Here is a 13,677-nt window from a genome sequence, read left to right on the forward strand (position 1 = left end):
TGCCAGTGAAGGAAAGGGAAGTCTCAAGAGCATCAGTCTCACTATCTGGAGAGCATGTCCTGATACCTCAGTTCCTCAAAATCACTTCCTCCCTGTAATCCCCACATACTCACCAGGCGTTTTCCCACAGAAATACAGGTGAGGCTAGAACAGTTGCTTTTATAATCCTGGACTCAGACAACTTATTGCAGATACCTTGTCTTGCTTATCACAAATGTTTTGGGAGGCTCCAATCCCTGCTCCTCTACTAAGAGTTGCTGCTCAGGGACCCCAGAACAGAAGGAGCTCTGGGACAAGGCTTATGTACAGAGGGAGTCAGGCATTTCCTGAGGGGGTTGGACATTTCCATTTCAGCAGAGAGAGAGAAAAATAAAACAGCAGGGGTTTTCATAAAAGTATCATAAATCAAAAGATCAGAAGTTTTCCAATCTATCTACAGAAGATGCTGCTTAATTTTGTGCTGCAGTGGAACACAAGAAATTGATCTCTCATTTGAAAAATATCCTGCAGCTAGTGGTATGACAACAGTGTCTGATAGTCCTGCGTGGCCTTTCAGGCCTCTCAGGAATGCAGTTTTTGCAGAAACACACCATTTAATACAGGCAGAAAAGTCTCTAACATAGAAGCATCTGTTAGGGACTGCAATCATCTTCTAGGCCACCACATGCCAGCAAGCCTAGGGACAATGAATACAGTGAGGTCCTTACAGGAACACCAAGGTGTCTGTAGTCTGAAACGAAGCCCATTGCTGTCCCACACTTCCCATGGAACCAGCTCAGATGCGGCCGCCTCCATGGCACAGCTCACCCACACGCTGGAGACCTGTCCATTACTCCACACCAGGCTGGGAAATCAAAACCACAACAGTAAGTCCATCACCCGTGTGTCTTGATTACAGAAATTGCTGTGCCCTACTCAACAACCAGATGGTCCATCTAAACAAGGACAGATGCTTATTGCTGTAATGTGTGTTGGGTCGCATGCTACTCCTTACATCACCACACTGGTGAGGGTCAGAGATGGCTTATGGCCACACAGCAGCCAGAGGGGCAACTTTCACTCTTTCATATACAAGCTTATAAGAAAGGCAAATCTAGTCCTCGAGACAACTCTCGAGAGTTACGATTTTGGATGTTATTTTTCTTCTTCACCAACTCTAACACGGTTACAGAAACGTGCAGCTGAAGCAGCGTGACCTGCCCGCAGTGGGAAGGCGACTCTGGCCGCCTGCCTTCTCAAACACACATTCATCAGTAGATGGTGCTGTTGTGTTGGTGAACTTCCGAAGGGACTGCCTGGCTCTCGATTTCTGGATTTTCCTACCTCCCTGACTCTATCCTGGGCTTTCTTTGATGCCTTTCACAATAAAGCCTATCACTCAACGGGATTTCTTGTTACTGCCTCTGCCGTCTTCTAATTCTTCAACACTGAACCCTGAAGAGCCATTTAGACCAGTATAAACTGGGTTTAAACAACCAATTTGTTGAAATGGCAGCAATTTATATTGGCTGTGCACAGGTAATCAATGGCACTAACAGTGGGGCATGGGCAAAGCAGGCACACCGTTCTGTTTCCTACTTAGGGCATTACCAGTGCGTGAGGAATGCCAATGAGGGGCAAAACGGTTAGGCAGAGTGATGAAGTATTACTGAACGCTCCTGACTTAAACCCCCATCACTAATTCTGTCGATAAATAACCCAGGCATTAGCCTGAATACTGGTTTGGGCTGGGCCCCTAGAAAAGTTTCCAGTGAAAATGAAAGCTCCTTACATTAATACTCACACCCACCAGCTACTTCAATTTAATGGTCATCTTTCAGGACTCGCGGGAAGAGCAGCATGGATCTAGTGACTGCAGGGGGAAACCACTGCATCGGAATGCAATGCATACTGAGCAACGTAGGGTCTGCACTGGTATGAACACCTACACTGCTTCCACGGAGCACAGATACCGAACTGCTGACCGAGCCCCCCTTCCCATGCGATGTTTCCGCTGTAAGTCAGCGTTGTGTTTCTGCTCCCGACATACAAACGGCTACTCCACCCACAGCACAGAGCCCGCACACAAAGGCTTCTCCAGAAGATCACTAGATGGAGCCAATTCTAAGTACAAAAGCAAGTAAAGCTCCCTTCTCAATGGCTGCGCTGGGCTGCAGTGCTCCTGCCTCAGAAACACAACAGCTGAGATCTCTGTGTCTCCTCCAAGGCTGAGGACGAAACACCTGAACATGCAGGTTAACTACAGCTTGCGGGAGGCAGCACCCACTTCCTACTCTCTAGGCTAGATAGCTCTGTTCACATCCATTGTGCTGCTGCACCACCAATACAAGGTTTTAAATCCCTCTGAACTGAGACAGGAAGGAGCACCGCCATGCAGGCATCCCCCTGCAACCCTGAGCCAGGACTACGCCTTTGAACGATCTTTTGACTGTTGTGCTTGCATAGGGCAGGTGAGGACTGAAATTCCTCTGCCAGCTCCTCACCTCTCCTGTGAATTTACCCATATCCAGATGAAGCATGAGCTGAAGTCAGCCTCAGGCTGAGACGCAAACTGGTGGGGGGGGGGGCATGCTTGATGACATTCCCATCCCACTGGACAGCTCTTAGAGGGCCCTCAGCACCTCTCTTTGTACAGCTCGGTACTGGCAGTAGTCCTTGTTACAGCACTGCCCCTGATGTAGTAAAGAACAGAGATGGAAGCATGCAGAAGGCTAAACAGCAGCTAAAGGAAACAGCAGGAGCCAAAGGCTGAGTAAGGAGCTGAACTTAGGCTTCCTGCTCTCAGGCCTGTGAGAGCATCCTCTGACACTTATGCTTGCCATCACCTTCCCCTCTGTTCCCACCCCATCCACTTTGGTTCTGAACAGCACAATGACTACTATTTCTAAATATTCAATCTACTTCAGTGGAGGTCACAGGCACTCCACTCTCACACTCTCTCTGCTCCCTGCTACGTGAAGAGGTGGCACCCCATGGCAGGGAAAGAACAATCACGCTTCTGTTATAAAGCATTTGGAGAGGCTCAACAAGGCTATAAGCAACTGAAATTCTTCCCCTTGGGTTACCCAGCTCTAACTTGACAATGACCTATGAACGCAGGACAAACTGGTGGGGGTGGTCGAACCTTTCCCAGGAGTCTGAAATCCAAATCCACAGGGGATTCCCGGATGACCAAGGCATGAAAGCGCCGTGCGCAGTGTGACAACCTCCCTTGCTTACCGGAGGGGGGGCTCAGACCCTGCTCTCAGCCCCACAGCCACCACCTCCCTCAGCACCCAACTGCGCAAACGTTCCCATGACCCAGGGAGGCGCTGCGGGTGCGGGAGGATGCTGCCACGCGGGGAGGGTGCTGAAACAGGCAGAACAAAATGACAATGAGCCCAGAAACAGCACAAACGCGTTAACCCGCATGGGAGGGGTAAAAACAAACGCGTGTGAGCAAGGGGACTGCGGGGAGCTCGGCGTGCCGACGGCCGCGCACACACAGCGGATGCCCAAGCCGGGACCCGCCGCACCCCACGGCACTCCACCCCGGCGCTCCCGCGCATGCGGTGGGCGGGAGGCGCGGCGCCGCCCATTGGCGGGCGGGGAAGACAGCGGCGGCGCTCATTGGCGGGCGGGCGGCGGCGGCGGCGCTCATTGGCGGACGGGCGGCGGCGGCGGCGCCCATTGGCAGAGCCCGCCGCGGCGGCCCCGCGTTCCTGGAAAGTTCTTGGAAACGGATCAAAGGCGTTTCCGCGAACACGCGCGGCGGCGCCGGTCCCGCTCCCGGTCCGGGTCCGGGTCCCGGTCCCGGTCCCGCACGGCCGCAGCTCGCCCTGCCCTGCCCTGCCCCACCGCGGCCGTTACGGACACCGCTATTTATACTCTCTGCTTCCCCTCCCTCCGCTTCCCGCGTGGCTGACACCGGCAGCGTGATGTGAACACAATGCGATTCCAGGAACCCCTCGCTTCCTGGAACAGATTAAAAGGGGCACACAAAAGATTAGCCAGGAGGCTCCTTCTCTTTTTCTCCCCGCCGAGCCTCTCCACTGGGGCAGACAGGGCCAACGCAGGGCGCTGCGCTCCCGCTCTCCTCCCCCTGCACCCTTATTTATTGCTACCTATTTATTGCTATTTCAGAGCGCTCTGGATGCTTTTTTCTCCCGGATTGCTCTGAAGGAAGATTAGTTCCGCTTTACACACATGTAATTTCCCTTTTCTCTGGGTATTTTTTTAAACTTTTTTGTTGTTGTTGTCTTTCTGTGGAAAGCAGAACAAGAACACTTCATTTTCTGAAGCACAGAGCGAGAGGGAACGCATCTTCCCGGCTGAAGTTGCTGAACGCGCTGTGAAGCCTCTCGGACAGCCCGATTCGCTTTCGGCTTGGCTTTTTCTGTGTCTTCAGTGGAAGGCGTTTGCTGGGGCTCTCCAGCCTTCTCTGACTGTGAGCCCCTAACCAGAGGCTGGGACTAGCTTGCTCCGGCAAGGAAGCAAAGAAAAAGGAGACAAAAAGAGAGAAGAGGAGAAAGCATTTCCCACCACCTTGAAGACTTAATGCTTTTCCCTTGGTCCAGGAGTGACATGATCCTCTGTGTTCAGGGGTAAGAGACTCTGCAACCTTCTTTTAAATGATGTGGTTTGACAATTGTAATTAGTGAGATTCCCAGGGATAGTTTTTCGGCTCGTGTGAGTTGCCATGTGTGATTGTAATGGAACAGTAATGGCTTACACTAGCTCAGTGCTGAGTTCTGTGTGTCCTGTGTATCAACTCTTTACATTCCACGGCTGAAATCATGGGACCATGAAGTATTCCTGCTCTCTGCTGCCAAGCTACGTGGTTTTCAAAGTCGGGGGGGGGGGGGAGTAAAAATCAGGAAAACCTTGGAGTGTGTTGTTCAGCGGCGTGTGTAACACCAGTGGGGACACCAACCCAGGACTGTAGGGCTTCTCTCATGTCCCGGCAGCAGCAAACTGCTTACAGGGAAAAACTTCCCCACAATTCAGATGGTTTTGCCGATTTCTAAGTCAGTATTTGTGTTAAACTCATTAATTTCATTTTCCAATTGCTTTTATGGGTGAAGATTAAATGTAGGTACATACATAGAGACCTACCCATGCATGAAAGGTGTGGGGGGGCACATGTATGGTTACACCACTTTTGGTCAGTAGAACAGGTAACGACCACGTCCCTTCTCCGGTATCAGTGTGCTGGCACTCCAGTGTCTCTGTGACCAGCTAAAGTCATCAACATGTGTTAATACTTGACCTGCGGGGATCACTCAGCATTTTTACACACACTGTGTTATTTGGAAGGTGCCAGCATTTGTTTCAGCCGGAGCTGTAGCATCAGCATTGCCTATGCGGGTTTTCCGCAGAGGCAACGCGTTTGCCTTGTGTGCTTTAAATGACTAAAGCATGGGGATTTTTCTGCTATTTCCCCCCAGATCTGTTCCACAGATAGGCAGAGCTCATGCTTACCAACACTTTCCTACTACTCAAGTGGGACTGTTTTCACCCGCATCTGCAGTCTGCTACTGCAGTTCCCATAGCCCTATAGGCAAAGGGAATTCATGTTTCAGCTTGGGCTTTGTGAAACCCTTATGTGAAGCTTTTCTCCAGGGTTAACATTCCAGAGCTACTGTTTCCCTTCACTCACTAAGAACTTGTTATGTAGCCCAACACGTAGATGGTTGCCTCTTAATATCTATTTTAATGACCACTTATTGCTCAGTTTTCACTATCCTATAGGATTTCATATAGCCTGGCTCCATGCTCTCTCTCTCCTATCCAGACCGAGCTCTCTTGGGAGTCTTGGGATGTGGCTGATGGAAGGGAGAGCAGCTCAATACACTTTTTCTTGTACTATTTGTACTGTGTTACAAAGTTTAGCTTATCAGCAAAGGGACTGCAAAGCTAACACTAAATGCTATCAGACATACCTGATTCTCTTAAACTTTCTTGGCTTTCCATGGCCTGTAGAAACCCTAATTGCCAAAGCACAAGGCAGTTCATTTGCTGTTTCTCTGCAGATTCCACACAGGCTACCAGCTACACGTGCTGTATTTTGTACATTTGTTTTCTTCTGCATGGCAGTTGTTGTACCAACACTTTGCTCAGTCCTGATCCTCCACATCTCCCCTCTACTTTCTTTCATACAGGCGCTCCTTATTTTCAAGTACTTACTGTGCCCCTGAAAGGGCTGACTTTTCATGCCAGTACCTTTTTCAACATGTCCTTATCCCAGAAAACTCTTCTTAACCCTCTTGCAAATGTATCTCTGTTAAAACTTGCAGTCTGCTGTTACTCACTGATCCCTCTACTCTCCCTTTCTTGTGCTCGGAGCTGCTCTGTTTGGTCACAGCAGCAGCTCCTCTGTCTTCAACCCACACACAAAGTTGTTTAAGACGCTGTTGCCTCCCGGTCTATGAGAATTTCCAATCCCCCCTCCCTGTTCCACTACACAGGGTCTGGGCTCCTTCAGCTTCAAGTGGCAGAACGAGGGAGCACAGTGGGAAACCTCATCTCAAGCACACAGGCTCTGCTTCGGAGATCCACAGTGGCTCTATTAAACAAACCTACTGACAAATTCACACAGCTGATGTCTTTCGGAGGACTCAGCTGTGAGCCGGTTCAGCCCTTGAAATGAACACCTTTCCAGAGGGAATCAGGCGTATGTTTCCCTGCGTAACTTTGCTGTCTCTTCCTTCCCAGGCTCTTAGCCAATTCCTAATGCCCTCTCAAAAGCAGGTGTATATAAAACGTAGTTCCATGCTAGGAAAACAAGAAAAGTTTTCTTCCTGTTCAAAACCAAAGAGGAAAATAAGTACAGAGAGGTTTGGAATTTGGACTGCAGTGTCCAAGCTCTGGGGAGCTAATGGGCAGTGAGCAGTGCAAGACTGATTTTACTTAACATTGATCACTGTCCTTTTCAGCTCAGTGAACAGTTGGCATCAGAACACACCTGACGGAGAATGCTCTGCCAACAGACCCTCTTTGCACAGCACGAACTGTTCTATCAGGTTCAGTACAGGGAAGGATCTGGTTTATAGACCTCTACTGCTCAAAATGGGGGGAAGCGGAGAATCTCAGGAATCTCCTCCCTCCAGGAAGGCAAGCAGCCAGACACTTGCAAAGACCATGACATTAAGATGGAGATAACCAAATACCTTTGAGAATGCAGGCCTCAACACCTACAAATGTAACTCAGGTGGGACTTAAAAGAGAGCTCAGAGGTTTCCCAACAGCAATATCCAGGTAGAAAAGTCTCTTCAGAACTACGGTTCTGTGAAAGGCACTGAAAGAACAGTCCATGCGATCAAGGGTGCCTGGAGAAGGGCCAGCAATCAAATCACTTTTATTAGCTTTGGCTTCCTACCCATTAAGAGATACTAAGCAATGAACATCAAATACTATGAACGTCAAGTAGATATCCTGCTTCTGAAACGTGATTTGACATAGGGAAAAAAGAATGTTCTTTTCTAAATACTAGTGGGATTTTGCTGTGTACTGCAATAGCCATACACAGGACGGTGGAGTGTGCACATCAGTTGACAACACATTTATGTATGTACCTCAAGTGTCACTCTTCACATAAAGCACAGAGAAGGAGAAAGATGAGAAGGGAAGTGCTTAAGGGAAGTCTCCTTCCACTTCTCACTGATACGGGAGGACGAGGCTGCTGCCTTTGCAATCACCATCAGCTCCAGTGGTGCTGTGATGGTCTCACATTGAGGACTCTGATTCTCTCTGAAAACTCACCCCTCTTATGTTAAGTGTCTGAAAGAATGTCTCAAGCAAGTGAGTGCATGTGGGTGACACAACACAGGCATGCAGCAGTACAGGGCACACAGAGGCAAACAGCCTAGGAGAAAAGACAAACTAATAGTTTTGTTCAGGAGCTTGCCTGGGGGTGAAGACTTCCCTGGCCCCCAGCATCTGCCCTCACCCTGGAGCTCTGCTTTCCTTTAGGAATCCTGCTGCTGCAGAGAAGGAGCACCTATGGCCCATGAGAGCTCCAGGTTTTATGAAACTGCACTTAGATGCTGGATGGCTACACTGCCACTCTCTCTAGGCCACAGAGGGATTAATATTCATAGCAGCCCAGTCATGGCAGCACCTCTTCCCTCTGTAATCCTGCAGGGATTACAGTTGCACTGAGATCTGCCATGCAGTTGAACACTAGGGATTGTGTGGTGAACAGGCTTAGCTAAAACAAGAACTCCCATTATTCTACTACAAGATCAGCTCCCCCTGATTTCTAACAGACACATTTAGGATCAGGTCACCCCGAGCAGGAATCGGGTAGAACAAACCTGAAGCTATTCTCCTTCTAATTATATTACAGTAGATGACTAACAAACCCAGTGGCACAAAGAGAAATGTTCCAGCATTGTCGTGGTGCAAGTGAAGCTGTAATGATGCTGTGAACTTTACTGCCTCTGAAACTACACACTAAAAGGCAACATCTAAAATTACCAGGTTTAAAATCAACCTAAACTGCAAGATAGATCACCTTTTACAAGGCAGAAGAGGCCAACTCTTTCTCTCTGTTTCTAAAGGCTCATCTTTAGCTGTGTAATTTTCTCCCCCTTTCCTCTCTGTTTGAAACATTCTCATATTGAGGACCTGCTTAACATAACATGTATGCAGCATGCACTGAACAGACGCTGCAACCTCTTTCAAGGCAAGGAAACATAGCAGAGTATGCTCTTCCTTTCAGACCTCATCCTTTGCTGGCGGAGGAAAAGATCAGGAGACTCTCACTCAGGGGCCTTGTGGTGGAACTGTCAGAGCCCATCATGCAGCCTCTCCCAGTTATGGCCTTCCAGGAGGAGTCTGCACCTGCCTTTGCAGCCCCAGTTCCAGAGAGCAACCCACCTCAGATCCGAGACCCTGAAGAAGACCTTCTCTGTATTGCAAAAACTTTCTCCTATCTTCGAGAGTCTGGTAAGGTTCAGCTCACAAAGTCATGGCTGCAGGGCGCCAACTCTGCAGTCTGAGCTCCAGCAACAATCTCGTGATCCCACTTCAGATAGGAACCTGGCTCTGTTACAGCCATGGCTGGCTTGTGGATGCAGCAAGTGTATTTTCAGTCTCTGCAAACTTGTATCCTGAAGTAATTATCACTATAAGCAAAAGCTTTGTCCTTTATAACTGAGTCAAGATGGAGAATTGCAAAAAAAGTCTCTCTTTCTCTGCAAACTGCAATAGCTGCAAGAGTAGTCATCCTCATCCCCAGCCCCAGCATGGCAATGACAAGCATAGGTATGAGACCCTTAGAACGAAGGGTTCTAAGAACCCTAAGAACTAAGAGATGGTCGATTTCTGAAGGTCTTACTGAAACTGGGCTTGGTTGCTTACCAGGTTCTGAGCTCAGTTGGCTTTGAGGCTTCCCTAAGTATAGTGCCAGTCCTTTAATACATTCTTTGCCTAACGAGTTCTTTCTCGGATGCTTTTCCAGGTTGGTACTGGGGATCTATCACTGCCAGTGAGGCTAAGCAGCATCTCCAAAAGATGCCTGAGGGCACCTTCCTGGTACGGGACAGCACCCACCCCAGCTACCTGTTCACACTCTCTGTCAAGACAAACCGAGGTCCCACAAACGTGCGCATCGAATACACTGACAGCAAGTTCCGGCTAGACTCCAACTACTTGTCCAAACCTCGCATCCTGGCCTTCCCAGATGTGGTCAGTCTTATCCAGCACTATGTCATGTCCTGCACAACAGAAAGCAAGAACGAGGCTCCTTACCCGCCTCCGTCTCCTCTACCTCCCCTGCAGAAAGAGATGGCAGCAGCTGCAGTGCACTTGAAACTCATCCGGCCGCTCGGCCGCAAAGACAACATCCCCAGTCTCCAGCACCTCTGCCGGCTGCGGATTAACAAGGCTACAGCCGACGTGGACCAGCTCCCTCTGCCCCGGCGGATGGGGGACTATTTGAAGCAATACCCTTTCCAACTCTGAAGCATGGCCGTTACATCTCAGGCATGACAGACAGGGACAGAAATAAGAGAACTTTGTGTCTTTGTCCCGCTGAAGCACGACATCAGGTGGGCACAGTAAAGACCTGATTATCAGCAGAGACTGCATCAATCTTTCCTCTCCCTTTCTTTCTGTATCCATTCCAGCGCCAGGGAGGAGTTGGTTGTTTCAGTGAACAATGGGACACAAATCCGAGCTCTGAACCTCAGGCCGTGCCGACAGCGGCTGTGAGAAAGTGCTGTAGGCATGGTCACACTACTTGAATTTCAGAGCTGCTGTGACACCGGCAATGTTAACATTGTTATTTTCACTATTTATTTCCATGGCAGTTTCTCTCCTCGTAGTATTTTAAAAGCACCTTTTACTTTATTATTTTTTGTTTCTTTTTCTTTTGTGGAATTACAGATAGAAGAAAGTCCCCCAGCCAAATGACAGCCAGAAATCTGTGGGAATTTGGATTCGCATTCAAATAGTACCTGTTTGAACCTGTCCCTGTAACAGGTCACAGGAGTCCATTCAAGTTCCCCCAGACTTCTGGGGTATGTGGGACTCAGACCCACCTCTGCAGAGGTAAAGAGTACTTTTTATTTCCCCTTCCTTAGCTCCAAGGGACTGGGTATCATAACCTCAAAGCACACTGGTAGCTCCCAGAGATGCATTCTGCATCATAGGTTGTGGACAAGAGACTTTGCCAAGGAAGCCCTTCTTCTTTGACAGCTCTTAGCAGAGATTCTCAATACTGAGCTTGAGCCAGGGAGCGCTCATCCCATTTTTTTTTGCCTTCCATCTTCTCATGTCCATGACAAAACATTTAGACACAAGTAATCAGACCCCCAACTTTCTTATTTGCAGGCTGGTTTCAGAGCACTCTGCATGTGGCCTGTGTTTTGGAAGTGCTGTTTCCTGCCATTACCCTTGCCTCGCAAGCAAGTGGGGGGGTTCAGAGACAGCTCTGCTGAGCTGCACCAGTGACACACACAGAGCTTCAGGATATTTATTTATTTATTTGGGGGGGGTTCCAAGTTAGAAGCACCTCAGCAGAAAGAGCTGTCCTTCCCCTCTGCTAACACAACGCCAGACTGCAGTTGCTCCGCCTCTGCCAGCATTATGCAGGAAGCACGCAGCTTCAATCAGAGCAAGGCTCTAGCACACACTGGAAATCACAGTTCAGCGTTGCTGTTTGCCTAGGTCCAGACCTCTCCTCTCCCTTTCTCTGACCTGCATGTTGGATATCCTTCACTGGATTCTTTGCTTTGGGTTTACTTCTCACACCCCTGCAAACGAAGCACAATGGCTTTCCCTTGCTCTTTGGGGGGTAGGAGGGACAAACAGCAGATGGGGTCTGCCCCAAACTAAGCATAGACAGGAGCTGCCCCCTCCTGTTAACTTGCTTGATCCCACGCCTTCCCAGCCTGTAGGAGCCAGTCCACACCATCAAGTGAGAGCACAGAAGGGAACAGAAAAGGTCTGTAGCAATTATTTTTCAGCTTCTTTTGCCTCTAAGACCCTGTAACTTGACCATGCTTGAACCAATGGGACTGTCTCTCTGAGGCTCTCTGTAAATTAGAATAGACAAACCCCAGCTACACCTGAGGGCTGGAAGAGGAGGTGGAAAAGGATGGGATAGTGACCCAGGAGACAAGCTCAAAAAACGGGTGAGGTTTTTTCATCCTATCTTAAAGCTGCCCAAAGGGACAAGATGGCCTGATGTGCTCAGTCACTGTCCTTGGTTTTTTTCACCACATTTATATAAGTTTGTGCTCTTGCAAGCTTTGGTTTTGATACTTTGATGATTGACAGCGTGCATGTGTGATGTCAGATTTGCTTTTTATTACATCCTTCCCCCTTACCCCATATGGCAGTAACCGTGGGAAGGTACCAAATGAGAATGAAAACTTAGGAGACAACAAGAAAGTGTTTTGGTTTGGTTTCTTAATGATATAAACCATAAACCACTGAAAAGGCTTCCTTTTATCCTAACACCTCTGTCTGCCTGAGGACACTGGGAACAAGGGAACCACAGCTCTTGAAGGAGCAGCAGTGATCTCAGGAAGCCCACATGGCTCAGCCACAGGCTTGTATCTACAGCAATCAGTTTGAGAAAGGGCGAGTTGTTCAGCTCTGAGACTTGCCTCCTATTCAATCTGTTCTCTGTTGGGGTAAGGAGGAAATTGAGCTTGCAGGTTTGACCACACTGCCCCAGGAGAGCCCAGCTAGAATGGGAGAAGCATGAGAAGAGAATTGACTGCCTGTTCCACCCCCAGCAGGACGATGCAGAGGCTGAGCTGAAGGCTGTAAGCTCACATGGGCAGGGACCATCTCTGTTGTATGTTTGTTCCGCATCTAGCACAATAGGGTTCTCTAGGTGCTACTGCAATACCAAGAATAAACAATACAGTTACTCCAAAACCTCAGTTTCTTCTATCTTGAGACAGTTTGTTAAAAATCATTGGATTTGGATTTTAAATAAACATTTTAAAGATATTTTGAAGCCACTCAATGTAAAAGTCTTGGTAACGTCCAAATGGACGGATTCATTTCCTACTCACAGGAATCCTGCCCAGAAAGACTGGGCAAACTCTTGACCATTTTTTTTTGTGTGTTTCAACAAGACACAAAAACCTTTAACAAAAAGAAAAGCCCTTCAGGTACTGGGGGAGTTAACACCAGCATCATCATCAGCGTGGGCCTGGTTTCTGCCACACACAGATGAGCAGCGGCAGACCACAAGTCCCAAGTGAGTATGGGTTGAAGGAACATTCTTTAATGGTGGAGCAAAACACAGCAATGGTTTTGGCCTTGCTTCTGTGTGCCACAGAAAACCACTACAATCTAGGGGAAAAGAGACGGAACGTGACTGGAAGTTTGGCAACTTGTTCAGAGCAGGCTTCAAGTTGGCCCTACAACTCTGCTCATGGTTGAAAATCGAGGCCATAAGGGGCAGACCATACCTTGGGTGGCAGACACAGCATCAGCTTTTCCTCATGTGCTGCTGCTGGGCCTCAGTCTCCTCATATATGCAGTCCGGCCCAGCACCCCTTCCCTTCCTCATCACCTCCTGCACCAGACACACAGCTGGGGAAACCACTGGGAGCTGGATCTGCCCTATGGTATCAGAGACCACCTCATCCCTCCCACCTCTGTAAAACACAGGGAATACCCTGAGACAACCCTGCTCCTGGCCCATGACTCCACTGGGCCCCCTTTGCACTCACTTCCCAGGAGAGATCCTCCTGCCACAGTGCCCCCATCCTGCCCAACGCAAATCATGGCACGCTCTAAACCACTGGAAACACCAAAATAAGCTCACAAAACCAAAACATTTCCACTACTTCCTCTCTGTCATTCTCCCTTTCTGAATCCCCTGGCTTCAAAGTTCAAAAACCTGCTTTAAGGTGTTCCTAAAGCATGTGCTGTCCTTCCTATGCCAATCACGGGGCAGGCATTCAGTAGTGAACATTGTTTCCACAACCTCATCAAAGTGAGCTTATGGGTAATTTCCATTGCACACCAACCAGGACATGTTGGCGATGGAATAATCTGCTCAAGTTTCAGTTGTTAAACAAAAACAGTCACATCCCTCTTGGGTTCAGGGGAAACGCGGGAAGCAAGCTAGACAGGGTACAAACAAAACACAATAGAGTCAGTGCAAAAACGAAGACAAAAGGAAGGAAAAGCTGCATCCATCTTTGAAGGGGAACTTCGAAAACCCTG

At 48.8% G+C, this 13,677-nt stretch overlaps 2 protein-coding genes across 4 annotated transcripts in view; one reads left to right on the forward strand and one right to left on the reverse strand.

Annotated features, from left to right (window-relative positions):
- Positions 1-13,677, reverse strand: part of MAPKAPK3 (MAPK activated protein kinase 3) — a 114,325-nt gene that overhangs the window by 54,513 nt on the left and 46,135 nt on the right. Inside the window, exon 1 of one of the 3 annotated variants that reach the window (XM_061458280.1) lies at positions 708-1,162. The exons of the other annotated variants lie outside the window; for them this stretch is intronic. The gene's annotated coding sequence lies outside the window, so the exon portion shown is untranslated. Of the gene's footprint in view, positions 1-707; positions 1,163-13,677 lie in introns of those variants that run through there. 3 annotated transcript variants of the gene reach the window in all.
- CISH (cytokine inducible SH2 containing protein) lies at positions 3,856-12,458 on the forward strand. The gene is made up of 3 exons (XM_061458283.1): positions 3,856-4,583; positions 8,702-8,928; positions 9,443-12,458. The coding sequence occupies exons 1-3, from the start codon at positions 4,537-4,539 to the stop codon at positions 9,943-9,945; spliced, it is 777 nt and encodes a 258-aa protein (XP_061314267.1). The 5' UTR covers positions 3,856-4,536; the 3' UTR covers positions 9,946-12,458.

This window comes from Pezoporus flaviventris, unplaced genomic scaffold (genome assembly GCF_033815535.1).
Source record: "Pezoporus flaviventris isolate CSIRO_AGI_PZ_B2104156 unplaced genomic scaffold, CSIRO_AGI_Pfla_v1 ptg000026l, whole genome shotgun sequence".
NCBI classification, from domain to species: Eukaryota; Metazoa; Chordata; class Aves; order Psittaciformes; family Psittacidae; genus Pezoporus; species Pezoporus flaviventris.